Source organism: Lepidochelys kempii, chromosome 6 (assembly GCF_965140285.1).
Source record: "Lepidochelys kempii isolate rLepKem1 chromosome 6, rLepKem1.hap1, whole genome shotgun sequence".
Lineage (NCBI taxonomy): Eukaryota > Metazoa > Chordata > Testudines > Cheloniidae > Lepidochelys > Lepidochelys kempii.
In genome coordinates, this window is record NC_136385.1 from 76,350,958 (window position 1) to 76,364,977 (window position 14,020).

The window sequence follows — 14,020 nt, forward strand, 5'->3', positions numbered from 1 at the left end:
AGTCTCATACTAGTGCCATATACACAGGGGTAAAATCACCTCATTATTCCCTTGTTTATATATCCAAGGGTCACATCAGCCCTTTTTTCTCACAGCTTTGCACTAGGAGCTTGTGTTCAGTTGCTTACCCATTCTGACCCCCTAAATCCTTTTCAATGTCATTGCTTTCCAGGATACAGTCCCCCATTCTGTAAGTAGGCCTACATTCCTTGTTCTAGATGTAAAAATTTACATTTAGCTGTGTTAAAACACACTTTGTTTGAATGGATCTATCTTACCATGTGCTCTAGATTGCTCTGAATAACTGCCCTGTCCTCATCAGTATTTACCACTCTGCCAATCTTTGTATCTTCTGCAAATTTCATCAGTAGTAATTTTATATTTACTTCAAGATCATTGATAAAAATGTTGAACCCCTGCAGAATCCCACTAGAAATACCTCCATTTGATGATGCTTGTCCACTGGCAACTACATTTTGAGATTATCCAGTTTTTAATCCATTTAACATAATGCTTTACTGATGCTGCATCGTCCCAATTTTTAAATCATAATGTTGTGTTGTATTAAATCAAACAGCTCAGAAAAGTCTAAATATATTATATCTTTGAAGTTACCTTTGTCAACCAAACTTTTATATCTCTTTTACTTTTATCCCATGCATATGTGCGAATGGCTTTGTAATGAATTATGATTTATATTATATTATATTATATTATGTAATGAATTATATCCACCTCACTCCTAACCCTTCTCCATGATAGGCCAATCTGGGCAAATTAGGAACAAAATGTGACAGATGCCTGTGCCCGTAAAATTCCAATGAAAAAGAGTGAGGCAGATTCAGGAAAAAGAAGAAAAAAGATGTATGAAAAAAGTAATAAGCTTCAGCTGGAGACAGAAGAACAACAGTGGAACAAGAACAGGGACTATCCAAAACTCTTCCCCCCATACAAACCTAAAAATCCTTCAAGAATTCACATCTACCAGGTTCCATCCTTTTTTCTATATAAAGTTTTCACTTCTATGGCTTTCTTCTAGTTTTACTGTTCTTCTCTTCCCTTCTCTTTTCCCCCTCCTTTTCCTGCATTCCTATTCTCCTCTAATTTTTTTACTGCTCTTTTCTTCTTTGTTTTTACCTTCACTTTGCTTCTGCTCCTTTCAGCCTGAGTGCATCCCATTCTCCTTCCTATCTGCTTTCACTGAACACATGAAGAATGATTGCAGACACCAGAAAATTAGTTATATCTGATGCTGGTATTCCTTCCTTCCAGGTTCATTTACTGCACTACTATTGTTAGCATTAAATCACCATCCTACCTGTATTTAGCAGCCCTGTTGTAAATCCGAGGCTAAATCTGTGTAGGGAAGGGGGTGCACATCTTTATGGGGAAATTTCCACTGGCACTTTGCTTTTGCTAAAGGGGAAACCACGGTCATCAACATGACATGTTTCATAAGATCTTCCAACATATTTTCCTTAGTGTAGATATTCCCATTACATTTGCCCATCTCCATTCATTTTAAGTTAATGAAAAATAGTTTATGATGTTTTTTTATTTCTTGGTTTCTCAATTTCTATTTTTAGTTAATGGAGATAGCATAGATAAACGGTGAACAGGATTTCTGATTCTGGCATAATATTACCTACTAATAGTATATTAGAAACATATAAACTTCTTGATTTGCAGTTTATTCAAAAGGTTAAGTAAATTATTTAGCCAATAGAGCATTTAGGCTCAGCACTGAAATGGAAAAAAATCTTATAATTCAATTGGACATATTTTTCTCAAACATATTCCTCAATATCCCAGACAGCTGCGGTTACAGCTCGCTCCATTATACATGATTTTTCTAGGATGAATGATAAGAATGTCAAATAGCTAATATTATTCTGTGATACAGAACAGGACTGAGAAATAGAGAGCTCTGTGGTATCAGTATTTAACATACCACCTGTTCAGCTACTAACTGCACATAGCACTTATCTCTAAACATATTGACTCTTCATGTCAAAACATCTGGACCCTCTAGTTTCTCAGATCCTCTGAACAGCTGTGATATATATAAATGTGTTAGAAAGCGCATTTTAATTTAGTCTCAGACTTCACTTCTGTCACTTCATGCTATCTTAAACAGAGATTAAATGAATCTGAATAAATTTAAAGAAACTGAGTTCTCAAGACAGTGGTCTGGTTAAATCCCTTCCTTGATTATCTGAATTCCAACGGTGTTATGTTATCATAGGAGGAGACAGTAGTGCTTCCCACAGTTCATGTTGCTCCACACTTCTCATTATAAAACTTTAGTTTCAACTGTTTATAACTTGGACACACTATAACCCTTCGGGCTGAAATTTTCCATGTCAGGTATCTGCCTCAGGCTGAATTTTGTATGTGTTTCAGCCAAATGGTTCAGCTGTTTCCACAAAATTTTCCTTTTTACCTGTGAATTTTCTTTAATACCCTCCATGTCCAACAGTCTGTACTGTGGGCATTCCCCCTCTCCCTGCTAGTTGGAGGCAGAGCACAGATTGACAGCCAGCCTGGAGCCAGGATGACCCTTCTGTGGAGAACCAAAAATGACAGCTTCCAAAGCCGAAAAATACTAACTGAATATATTACAATAAGGGCTTGTCCACACCAACTTTTAGCTGGGAAGTGAATCTACTGTGCACTGGTCTACCGACACTAACTGTCCTGTAGACCCTCCTAATGTGCACAGTTCCTTAGTATGCTCTGATTACCATGTTTGAAACACTCAGAAACTGTTAGGGCACATCAGCAAGTCCACAGGGACAGTTAGATCTTAGCAGGCTAGCTTTAGATAGATTCACCCGCCAGCTTGCTACAAACTAAGTGGTCATGTAGACAAACCCTTAGTCACCTAAATTTAACATGTGAACCTTGTAACAGAGACTTAGGGAACAAACAAATATTCCTTTACACAAGCATGTATTTTCCATTCTAATCTGTGAAAACAGAGGGAAAAAGCTATAATTCTAAGAAAAATGAATCTTCTCCAGGTGGGCAAGAACATCAGAGGGTATTGGAAAGAAAATTCACAGATAAGTAGTCTGTACTGCAGGATGTGCAAAGCAGTATTCACCCCCAGGGAAGGGGTTGGGGGAGAGGGTTCAAATAATGTACATGGGGACTGACCCCAGATAAATGCTGTGGCAGCATATTCTGAAGTATGAATATAAACAAATAACACAAGTATGTAGGGACAAAATTAGAAAGGCCATGGCAAAAAACAATACCAAACTAGTTACAGACATAAAGGGTAACAAGAAAACATTCTACAAATACATGAGAGGCCAGAGGAAGACCAAGGACGGGGTAAGCCCATTACTCAACGAGGGATGGGTGGAGGGGGATGGGGATAACAACAGAAAACGTGCAAATGGCAGAGATGCTTAATGACTTCATTGTTTCAGTTTTCACCAAGAAGGTTGGTGGTGATTGGATGTCTAACATAGTGAATGTCAGTGGAAATGAGGTAGGATCAGACGCTAAAATAGAAAAAGAACAAGTCAAAAATTACTTAGACAAGTTAGATGTCTTCAAGTCACCAGAGCCTGATGAAATGCATCCTAGAATACTCAAGGAGCTGACTGAGGAGATATCTGAGCCATTAGCGATTATCTTTGAAAAGTCATGGAAGATGGGAGAGATTCCAGAAGACTGGAAAAGGGCAAATATAGTGCCTATCTATAAAAAGGGAAATAAGGACAACCCGGAGAATTACAGACCAGTGAGCTTAACTTCCGTAACCGGAAAGATATTGGAGCAAAAAATTTGCAAACATCTAGAAGATAATAAGGTGATAAGTAACAGTCAGAATGGATTTGTCAAGAACAAATCATGTCAAACCAACCTGACAGGTTTTTTTTGACAGGGTAACAAGCCTTGTGGATAGTGGGGGATGCGGTAGACGTGGTATATCTTGACTTCAGTAAAGCTTTTGATACTGTCTCACATGACCTTCTTATAAACAAACAAGGGAAATGCAACCTAGATGGAGCTACTATAAGGCAGGTGCAAAACTGGTTGGAAAACTGTTCCCAGAGAGTAGTTATCAGTGGTTCACAGTCATGCTGGAAGGGCATAACTAGTGGGATCCCACAGGCATCAGTTCTGGGTCCGGGTTGATTCAATATCTTCATCAATGATTTAGATAATGGCATAGAGAGTACACTTAAAAAGTTTGTGGATGATACCAAGCTGGGAGGGGTTGCAAGTGCTTTGGAGGCTAGAATTAAAATTCAAAATGATCTGGACAAACTGGAGAAATGGTCTGAAGTAAATAGGATGAAATTCAATAAGGATATATAAAATACTCCAATTAGGAAGGAACAATCAGTTGCACACATACAAAATTGGAAATGACTGCCTAGGAAGGAATACTGCTGAAAGGGATCTGGGGGTTATAGTGGACCACAAGCTAAATATGAGTTAACAGTATAATGCTGTTTCCAAACATAATTCTGGGATGTATTAGCAGGAATGTTGTAAGCAAGACATGAGAAGTAATTCTTTCGCTCTACTCCGTGCTGATTAGGCCTCAACTGGAGTATTGTGTCCAGATCTGGGCGCCACATTTCAGGAAAGATGTGGACAAATTGGAGAAAGTCCAAAGAAGCACAACAAAAATTATTAAAGGTCTAGAAAACATGACCTATGAGGGAAGATTGAAAAAATTTAGGTTTGTTTAGTCTGGAGAAGAGAAGACAGAGGGGACATAACAACAGTTTTCAAGTACATAAAAGGTTGTTACAAGGAGGATGAAGAAAAAATGTTCTTCTTAACCTCTGAGGATAGGACAAGAAGCAATGGGCTTAAATTGCAGCAAGGGAGGTTTAGGTTGGACATTAGGAAAAAATTCCTGACTGTCAGGGTGGTTAAGCACGGGAATAAATTGCCTAGGGAGGTTGTGGAATCTCCGTCATTGGAGATTTTTAGGAGCAGGTTAAGTCAGGGATGGTATAGATAAGACTTAGTCCTGCCATGAGTGCAGGGGACTGGACTAGATGACCTCTCAAGGTCCCTTCCAGTCCTATGATTCTCCCCAAAGCTGCATCTGAAGAAGAAAGGAAATCCAACTTGTAGTGCTTTGTGAGTGTGTTGACTGATGTCCACGTTGCTTCCTTACAGATTCATATGAAGTGCAAGACCTCTCTGCACAAGAGGTTGCTGAACCCCTCAGGGAGTGGGCTGTAACATTATTTGGTGAATTCACTTCAAATGCTCTATAGGTTTCAGCAACCTCTGCCTTAATCCACCTTGTAATAGAGGATTTAGAGGCTTTCTTCCCTTTAGCTGGAGAGTCATATAAAATGAAAAGAGCTGTGTTCTTGAGATAGATTTTAAGTACTTTTCTGACACCTAATTTATGACATTCAATCTCCTTGGGATGCTTAGATTAGGAGAAAAGAACGTGGAAAAATGTATTTATTTTTGGAATAAATGACAGGTCCAGACAAAGAATCTGTCATTATGAAAAATACATAGATGAGGCTCCATAGAAAATGCTCCAACTTCCAATATCCTTCTAGCTGAGGTGACTGTTACTAAGAAAGAAATTTGGAGAGAGAGAAATTAGGCTGTAAAAATGTAGTTATTCAAATGGTTGTTTTGTTAAGGCTCCTAGCACCAAATTCAAGCTCCAAGAAGGGAACCTGTGTATCACAAGAGGAATGAGTGAGACTTCTCTAAGAATCTTTTGATGTGGCAATAATTACCTGTAATGTAACTGCTGTTCTTTGAGATGGGATGCAGACACGTATTCCATGTAGGTATGCGAGTGCCCAGTGCACCAAAACTGGAGAACTTTGCCTAGCAGTACCCATAAGGGTAGTACTTGCACGCTGTGGCCCTAGTCCCATCCTGGCTATATAAAGGTGGTGCTGCTCCAACCACCCTTAGTTCCTTCGTACCCAACATCCAGATCACAGTCCCTGATACATAGGGGATGGGGGTGGGTTGTGGAATGCGCATTTTCATCACAACTCAAAGAACAGGTTACAGTACAAGTAAGTAACCATTCTTCCCTCTTTGAATAGATGCAGCCATGTATTCCATGTAGGTGACTCACAAGCAGTACTTGCAGGAGGTGGGCTATTTAACCAAGGACTGCAGGATTACCTTCCCAAAGTTCACATCTGATCTGGATCCAATAGTGATGTGTAACATATGTAGAGGACCAAGTGGCAGCCCTGCAAATGCCAGTATAGGAGTATCACTTTAGAAATGCCATTGATGTTGCCTGGGCGCTCATGCAATGAGCTTGCAGCCTATGGGGAGGTGCAATCTGAGGTACTTTGTATGCTGTCATGATATAGGAAGGTATCCACCTGGGGATTGTCTACAGGGAGGCTGCTTGCCCCTTCATTCAATCTGCATATGAAACAAACAGACAAGATGAAGAATGGAAAGATTTAGTTCTACCCAGGTAAAAAGCTAAACATTGCCTGATAGCCAAAGTGTGAAGATGTTGCTCATCTGGGGCTGAATGTGACTTAGGGAAGAACTCTGGTAGGGTAGACATAACTTGGTTCAAGAGAAATAACTTCAGATAAAAAACTTAGGGTGCGGCTGCAGGGTTACAGTCTTTGGAAAATTGTGTGTAAGGAGGTTCTGCCATCAAAGCCTGCAACTCGCACACACTCCTTGCAGATGTGATCACTACAAGGAAAGCAGTTTTCTGACACAGAGGGAGAAAGAAGTTGCCAGAGGCTCAAACAAGGTCCCATAAGAGCAGCTAAGACAGCATTAAGGTTCCACAAAGGAAATACAGTAGTTCTTTTAGCAGTGGGTGGTTACAAGTGACTCATTTCAAGAACCTCACAAGCACAGAGTTAAAAAACACTGACTTCTCATGGATGAGTGGATGAAATGCAGAAATCATTGCCAGATGACTCTCAATGAACTAAGTGCAAGACCGGAAGACTGAAGGTGCAACAGGTACTCCAAGATGTCCTGAATTCAAGGCATCTCTACTGAGTGGTCCGGAGGCCCAGGCAACCTACTGGTTAGAGTGCATGGTTCTTGGCCCCCTACTTGGTTGTGGGTCCTCAGTCTTCAAGGAAAGGGGGGAAGGTAGGGGAACCTAGACCCTCCCTCTTCACCAGGTCCCAGTCCTGGGCTACTTCCTACCAATCTGTTCTGTTTGGAGCATGGCCCCTCTAGTCCACTTAATTGGGTGGCCTGCTTCCTGTAGGGTCCTCTTGTGGGCCTTGAACAGAACCTCGTTACAATCCCAGACTGCTTCAGGCAGTTGGCTGCACACTGGGGAGGCCGAGCCCCAAAATGTCCCTAGGCTTCACCCCTCAGTTTTCTTTGGTGCTGGACTCCTCCAGAGTCTCCTGTGGTTGGGAGACAGTGCTTCCTCTCAGATGGTGGCATTGGCAGGCAGGTTAGTGATCCTTCCCCTCAGTTACAGAGGCGGTTAGCTCCTGCCCCTTTGCCAGTCAGCCCCAAACTGAGCCACACTTTCTTTTCCTTTTCCCTCCAGAACTGGCATTAACTGGAGGTATAACAGGGTGGGGCTAGGTCAGCCCAGAGGATCTCTTTAATCCCTGGTGACTGAACTCCCTGGGCTAGCAACCACATTGAGAACTGCTTCCACTTGGCCAAATAGGCCACTCTGGTGGAGGACTTTCTACTATTAAGCAAGTTTTGCTGGACTGCCTCCGAACATCATTCCTCCTCCTTCTCCTCATCTAACTATGTAGCATCCATGCCATGAGACGCAGGGAGCTGAGCACCGGATGCAAAATCTCACCGTGATGCTGAATCAGGAGATTGGGATGAGGAGGAAAAGATATAGGAGGCTGTCAGGGATTCTGGGGTCTCAACCTGGGAGCATCAGCCTGTGGCAATATTGCCCAGAGGTAAAAGTCTGTGGGGCTGTGTGACGGGGTGGACTAGATTCAGAGGCCCCGTGCTGGAGGCCTCATGGCCCTGCATCACCCTTCCCCAGAGTAGAGCAGAGAGAAGTCCTTCTGACAGCCTAAAGTGGCTGCAGAGGAACAGTCAATCAGAGGGGCTCATGGAGCAGCCAATCTGGGGCCAGAAGGGCCTTATATAAAAGACAAGCAGCAGAGCAGAGAATTTCAGTTGCTGTGTGGAGTTCAAGGAATGAAGACTGGGTGACTGGCTGGCTGGAAGAGCAGCAGTACTGCAGACAGGACTGAAGCCCAGAGAAGGCTGCTGAAGTCTGGATGCCTGGCTGGCAAGAAGAGCAGCAGGACCAGTGGAAGGTCAGTGCAGGCAGGCTGAAGCCCAGTGGGACTGAACACTGAACCTGGCCAGGCCAGCGAGGCTACCGAGATAGGTCTCGCTGGTCTGGGAGGCCTGCTGAAACACCACCAGTTGCGGGTACTGAGATGGGCCCCAGCTAGGTGCTTGAAGAAGGCAGTGCCTCTGGGAGAAGCCTTAGAGCTATGGTCCCATACCAGGGCCAAGATAAGAACTTGGCCTGTATACTCCGGAAGGGGGGGCAACATATGTGGCTCGGCCGGAGGACTGAGTCACTGAAGACTCGCCAAGAGAACCATCAGCTGGGGGAGGGGAGGTTGTGCATGAGAGGCAGGTGCCACCCCGATATACGAACTAAAACCAAAATCAGGCTTACATCCAATCAACCAACCAAAGGGGGGGGGCACCTGGGAGAGGTGGGTGCTGCCCCATGAAAAAAACTGATTGAAGGCATATTGACCAGAGAAAGGGGGCACCAGTGAGAGGTAGGTGCCGACCCTGTTACATTCTGGTAACAGAAGCGGGATCTTCAGACCGATCTTGTCTAAAGGGGGCTAGGTTAGAATTAACTGTTTTACTGTAGCAAGCTTTTAACTGTTTTATTGTGTGAGGCCAGAAGCAGACGCTGAAGGAGGCCCAGGGGCCAGACAGAAAGCAGTAAGACAACAAAGCCAGAGCCAGATGCTGAAGGGGAGCCAGAGCCAGCGGCCAAGGCAGAAAGCAGTAAGACACTGAAGCCAGAGGCGGAGGCAAAAGCAGTAAAACAACAAAGCCAGAGGCTGAAGGGGAGCCAGAGCCAGTGGCCAAGGCAGAAAGCAGTAAGACAATGAAGCCGGAGTCAGAGGCAGAGGCAAAAGCAGTAAAACAACAGAGGCAGAGGCTGAAGGGAGCAAGAGCCAGAGGCAGATGCAGAAAACAGGCAAGATTTTAAGTATTTATTGGGCAGAGCCAGAGCCAGACCCCGAGGCCAAAGAAGGCCAGATTCAGAGGCAGAGGTAGCCCAAGAGCCAGAGGCTGAAGAGAGCCAGAAGCAGCCCAAGTGGAGTATGCCCTGACTGATGGGTGCAAGAACCACTGACACAAGCCTGAAGGAGGAAGCATGTGGCAGAGTGGACTAGGTCTGGAGGCCCCCTGATGGAGACCTCGTGGTCCTGTATCATCCTTCCCCAGAGTAGAGCAGAGAGAAGTCCTCCAGACAGAGGAGCTAATCAGAAAGGCTGATGAAGTGTGCTCCTCCTGAATGTTCCCACAGAATGGCTTATTTCCACTGAATCAGCATTTTCCAGTGGAAAACTGTTCCTTCTGAAAATTTTCAACTAGCTCTTGTCTATCTACGCCCTAAATTGGGTAGAGAGTAATGTCGGTTCCAGAGAGAGAGTAAAACCCACTCCCACTCCTCATCTCTTTCCAGGCCCTCTGATTATTCTGTTTGGAGAGGCCTGGGAGTTCTCCCATTTCATAACATTTGTGAAATCAGCTCCTTGGGAAAAGCCCACATACAGCTGGTCCTCAGACTTCCTTTATCTCAGGAAAACCTAGCCACTTTTCCTAATTGTTAAATGGATGAATCATCTGTAGCCTGAGTTTTTCTTCCCTAATGTAAGCCCCACTGCTCTTCCTTTCTATTCTGGGTGGGATGTAGGTCTCACAACTGTGGGATTCAATTCGTTCCAGGCCTATAGAGAGATTCCCCTTCTGCAAAGGTGCCCATGCCCTCTGCACCTTGTTATTTTCCTTTGCTGCTGGTTCCTTTCCTGATTATTCCCTCTAGGCTTGATACTTCTTGCATGTGTTGCAAGAACCACAGAACTTCAGGCCAAGCCATCAATCCCTTCTTATCTTAGCTCAGCAGAGAGCTTTTACACACCATCACACCCTCTCAGTTATTTCCTTACTTGCAGAATGATCCTGGGCTCTGAAAGTCAGGTTTCATTCTTTCCTACTTGCAAATCAAAACAGTAATAAAGCGTAAATGAGGCCCCCAGAGCTTCCTGTGCCTAACGGGTCTGCACAGGTGTAACTGATTGGAAATTTAGGTAACAATTCTGATGATCATTGAAAAGCCAGAATAGAATCCACCTTACTGTCTACTATGCTGGCTCTGTAATATTAACAATGCTAATATTAGTAATTTATTTTAGTCACTGAAGTAAACAGACTTAACAGTTTAATCAGCTCTCTTAAGAAAGAGGATACTATTTTTACCCAGTGACTTTTGAGAGTAGAATCACACTTGAAAAATATTTTTGGAACTGAGTTTAGGTGTGGTGAAAGGTGCCAGACTGACAGTTCTGAAGTCAAACGTCTTCATTTTTTTTCTATAAAACACATGGAGAATGAGCAGTAGAGTATATAAGGTTTCCCATACTGCAGCACTATTGTTCTTCAAATTCTGTAGTGTGAGAAGGGAGTTTAGTCTTCATGATAATTTATTTTTTCACCTCTTTTTGAGATTGCCAACAAAGTTTCAGTTAATGCCAGTTGTGGTGCTGTGATTCTGAAGTGGATACTTGTCCACTGATAATTGGACTGAGACCAAACTAACTTCCTCTAAGTCACCAAAAAGGCATCGAATGATAATGATTTCAGTCATTGTCAAATCAATCACCAAGAGATCAAAAGCTCCACGTTCCAACTCCATACCAACTAGTCTCCAAACAAATGGATGTATTTTTCCCTGACTGAAAGTAGTAGAGTATCTAAGCAATAAAATAAAAGAAATCATATATGTTAAACATGTCATCATGACAGCATGGCAAAAAGCCCAAAATATTAATAGGAAGAGATCAAGCACTTACTTGATACCTGCAGAGAAGCTCACCACAGGATAGAAAAGTCCATCGACACTGAAGTTCTCAAACATTCCCTGTACAGGTTGCCCATTAATGCGGAATGAAATACTGGGCACCCCTAAATCCAAGCAGCAGCTAACTACGTCATCAGATGCCAACAAATGCTGATTGACAGATGCTACAGCTCGGGGTACTCGACCTGATGAGAAAGGAGTTAGGGGAGAAAGGCTTTGAACAATTTCCTGTATTTAAGGGGTTAGCAAGAGAATAGCAACTATACCGACACAAATATTTTGACAGCCTCACAAGCTATTTCATATAATTTATTTTCTTTCAGACATGAAGACATAACCTTGTCTTCATCTGCTTTGTGACTGTTTTTGCTTTAAGAGACAGACAATGAGCTACATTCTCCAGACTGATAAGTGGCAGAACAGTGCGTGAACTGAGCAAATTGTTTGAGACCTTTGAAGCTGTTAGCAAAAAGGAATATGCTCAGCTCAGGCAATGTGTGCTCATACCATGACCTAACTCAAAAGCCTTTGCCTGTATAAAGCTAATAGTGATTGGCAGATAATTTTAGTACCTACTGCCCAAGTACTTAGGTCTTATTTCAGTTATTCATGAAATATCAGAGTTCCCACTGCATTATAATTAACTTCATTCATGGACAGGATTAAATATTTATAGGGATAACGAGAGCATCTGCAGTTAGAGGACTAAATAAAATTAGAGGGGATATAACTCTCATACTTCCAAGTAATCACAAAAAATGGTTACTTACCTTCGCAATAACTGTTGTTCTTCAAGATGTGCTGTGCACATATATAATCCATTTCAGGTGTGTGCACACCCACTGCACGTGAGTCGGAGATGTTTACCTGGCAGTACCTCTTGGGGCAGTGCATGTGCCCTGTGTATCTATGCCCTCAGCAACAGGCATGAAAAGAGCAAAGTCACCTGACCTCCTCCCATTTCCTTTAAACTAGTATCTCGGTGATGTCAGACCACAAAGGTGGGTTCATGGAAAATATATGTGCACAACACATTACTGTATAGTTAAGATACCATTTTTTTCTCCTTCGATTCTTTGTGCACAAATATATTCTACTTCTGGTGATCCCAAGCAGTAATTCTTTAGGTGGTGGGAATTAGAATTATTCTTAAATAAAGGCAGAAGGACAGATTTTACAAAGTCAGCATCAGCTCTGGAAGCTCTCATAGCATAATGTTTGGTGGCAGCATGAAGACCATGTAGCAGCTCTATAATTTTCCATGATTGGAATGTTAATTAAAAGTGCCACAGAGGTAGCCAGTTCATAACAAATCGTGATGCAAAGAGTTATCCATTTCTGGATCCTCTGTGCAGAAACTGCCTGACCTCTCATTCTCTTCTGTTTATGTTAGAAACAGTTTTGGAGATGATCACAGTCCGATCAGCATAGAAAGAGTCACACATCTAGTGTGTGAAGTGTCTTCAACCTTATGGTTATGAGGCTTTGGAAAGAATTTCTGTAGATTAATCAATTGATTCAAATGTAAACCCAATACCATTTTTGTCAGGAAGTTAGGGTGAGGTCTTAAAGGAAATTTATTTTTATAAAAGATGGAGATCCCACCATCGAAGCCTTCAACTCTCCCACCCTTCTAGCATATATTAGCACTAAAAAGAACATTGTCTTTGCAGACAGCTGAAGAAAAGAGCAGGAGACCAGTAGCTTAAACAGTGGTCCCATGAGCCTTATCTATATCAAGTTAAAATCCCGGGTAATGTGTTAACAAATAGGAGGATAAACCCCCAGGTAAACCTGTTAAAAATCTTTCAGCCATGGGATGCAAAAAGAGCAAACATCCTTCAATGACAAGGTGGAATGTAGAGATGGCTGCCAAATGAATCTTTATGGAGCTTACACAGAGGCCTGAATTGTTCAAATGCAATGTGTATTCCAAGATACTGTGAACCTGTGTTTTTGATGATGGAGCCAAGTGGCCCAGAGAGAAAATCTCTTCCATTTTGCAAGATAAGTTACCCTAATGGAAAATTATCTGCTACTGATGAGAATATTTTGAACCTGTTGAGAGCAGCCCCTCTCCAATGGGTTTAGCCATTCAACATCCATGCTGTAAGGTGGAGACTGAGAGGGCTAAGGTCGAGAACTTGGCCACAATTCAGTGATAGTAGGTTGTGTACAAGAGGTAATGTCACTATAGTCTGGATCAAGAGCATCTGGAGGTTGTCTTGCCCACTTGGGGCTATAAGAATCATCCTGGCATATTCCCATTTCATCATTTTTGAAAATCCTCATTTTATTTTAATATTTAACACAACAAAAAGGCAAACTGGTACATTTGAAGGACTAAAAATAATACATTTTTTCAGCAATACTAACTTGTGTGTCCTAAGATACCAAGAAGCTTGGTTTAATATACATTTGGCATTAAGGCATTTAACTAGGATCTTTAGTTAAATGAATCCAAAGCACTAACCACTCCCAAAAGCATCTCTCCCAGTTTATTCCAAGAGTCTTGTGTAAAACCTGAAACTGCTTTCACAAGAGCAGTATCTACTGCAGTTGTTGCCCTCTACAACATTCTGGACCAAGATTTTATATCTTTCCAGAATACAAATGGAAGCACTCTCATAATTTACATTAAGTATAACTCAGGACAGTGAAGTAAGGATAAAGTTGCTTTAATAGTACTCACTGAATATGCTATTTGGTACTTTTTGTCATTTTTTCATGGAATAATTTATTCAACATGTTTTTCCTGCAGTATTCTAAAGATGGGCATCCCCACAAAAATTCCTCACCATTATTTCCACCATCTGAGATAAGTTATATGACAGAAGCATAAAAAGTAAAATGGATATGGAAGCATCCATGTATGTATTTTATATCATATAACACACAAAAACATATATTAAAAAAAACATTATTAAACTTGCAAAGTCAAGCACATAAAAGGTC

At 42.0% G+C, this 14,020-nt stretch overlaps 1 protein-coding gene across 13 annotated transcripts in view; it reads right to left on the bottom strand.

Annotated features, from left to right (window-relative positions):
* Positions 1–14,020, bottom strand: part of RYR3 (ryanodine receptor 3) — a 581,512-nt gene that overhangs the window by 361,585 nt on the left and 205,907 nt on the right. For all 13 annotated transcript variants that reach the window (XR_012159473.2, XM_073348839.2, XM_073348831.2 and 10 more), the window contains one exon: positions 11,058–11,250. Coding sequence is in view for 12 of the 13 variants with exons in the window: in XM_073348839.2 (XP_073204940.1) it covers positions 11,058–11,250 (193 nt within the window). In the remaining variant the exon portion in view is untranslated. The remainder of the gene's footprint in view (positions 1–11,057; positions 11,251–14,020) is intronic.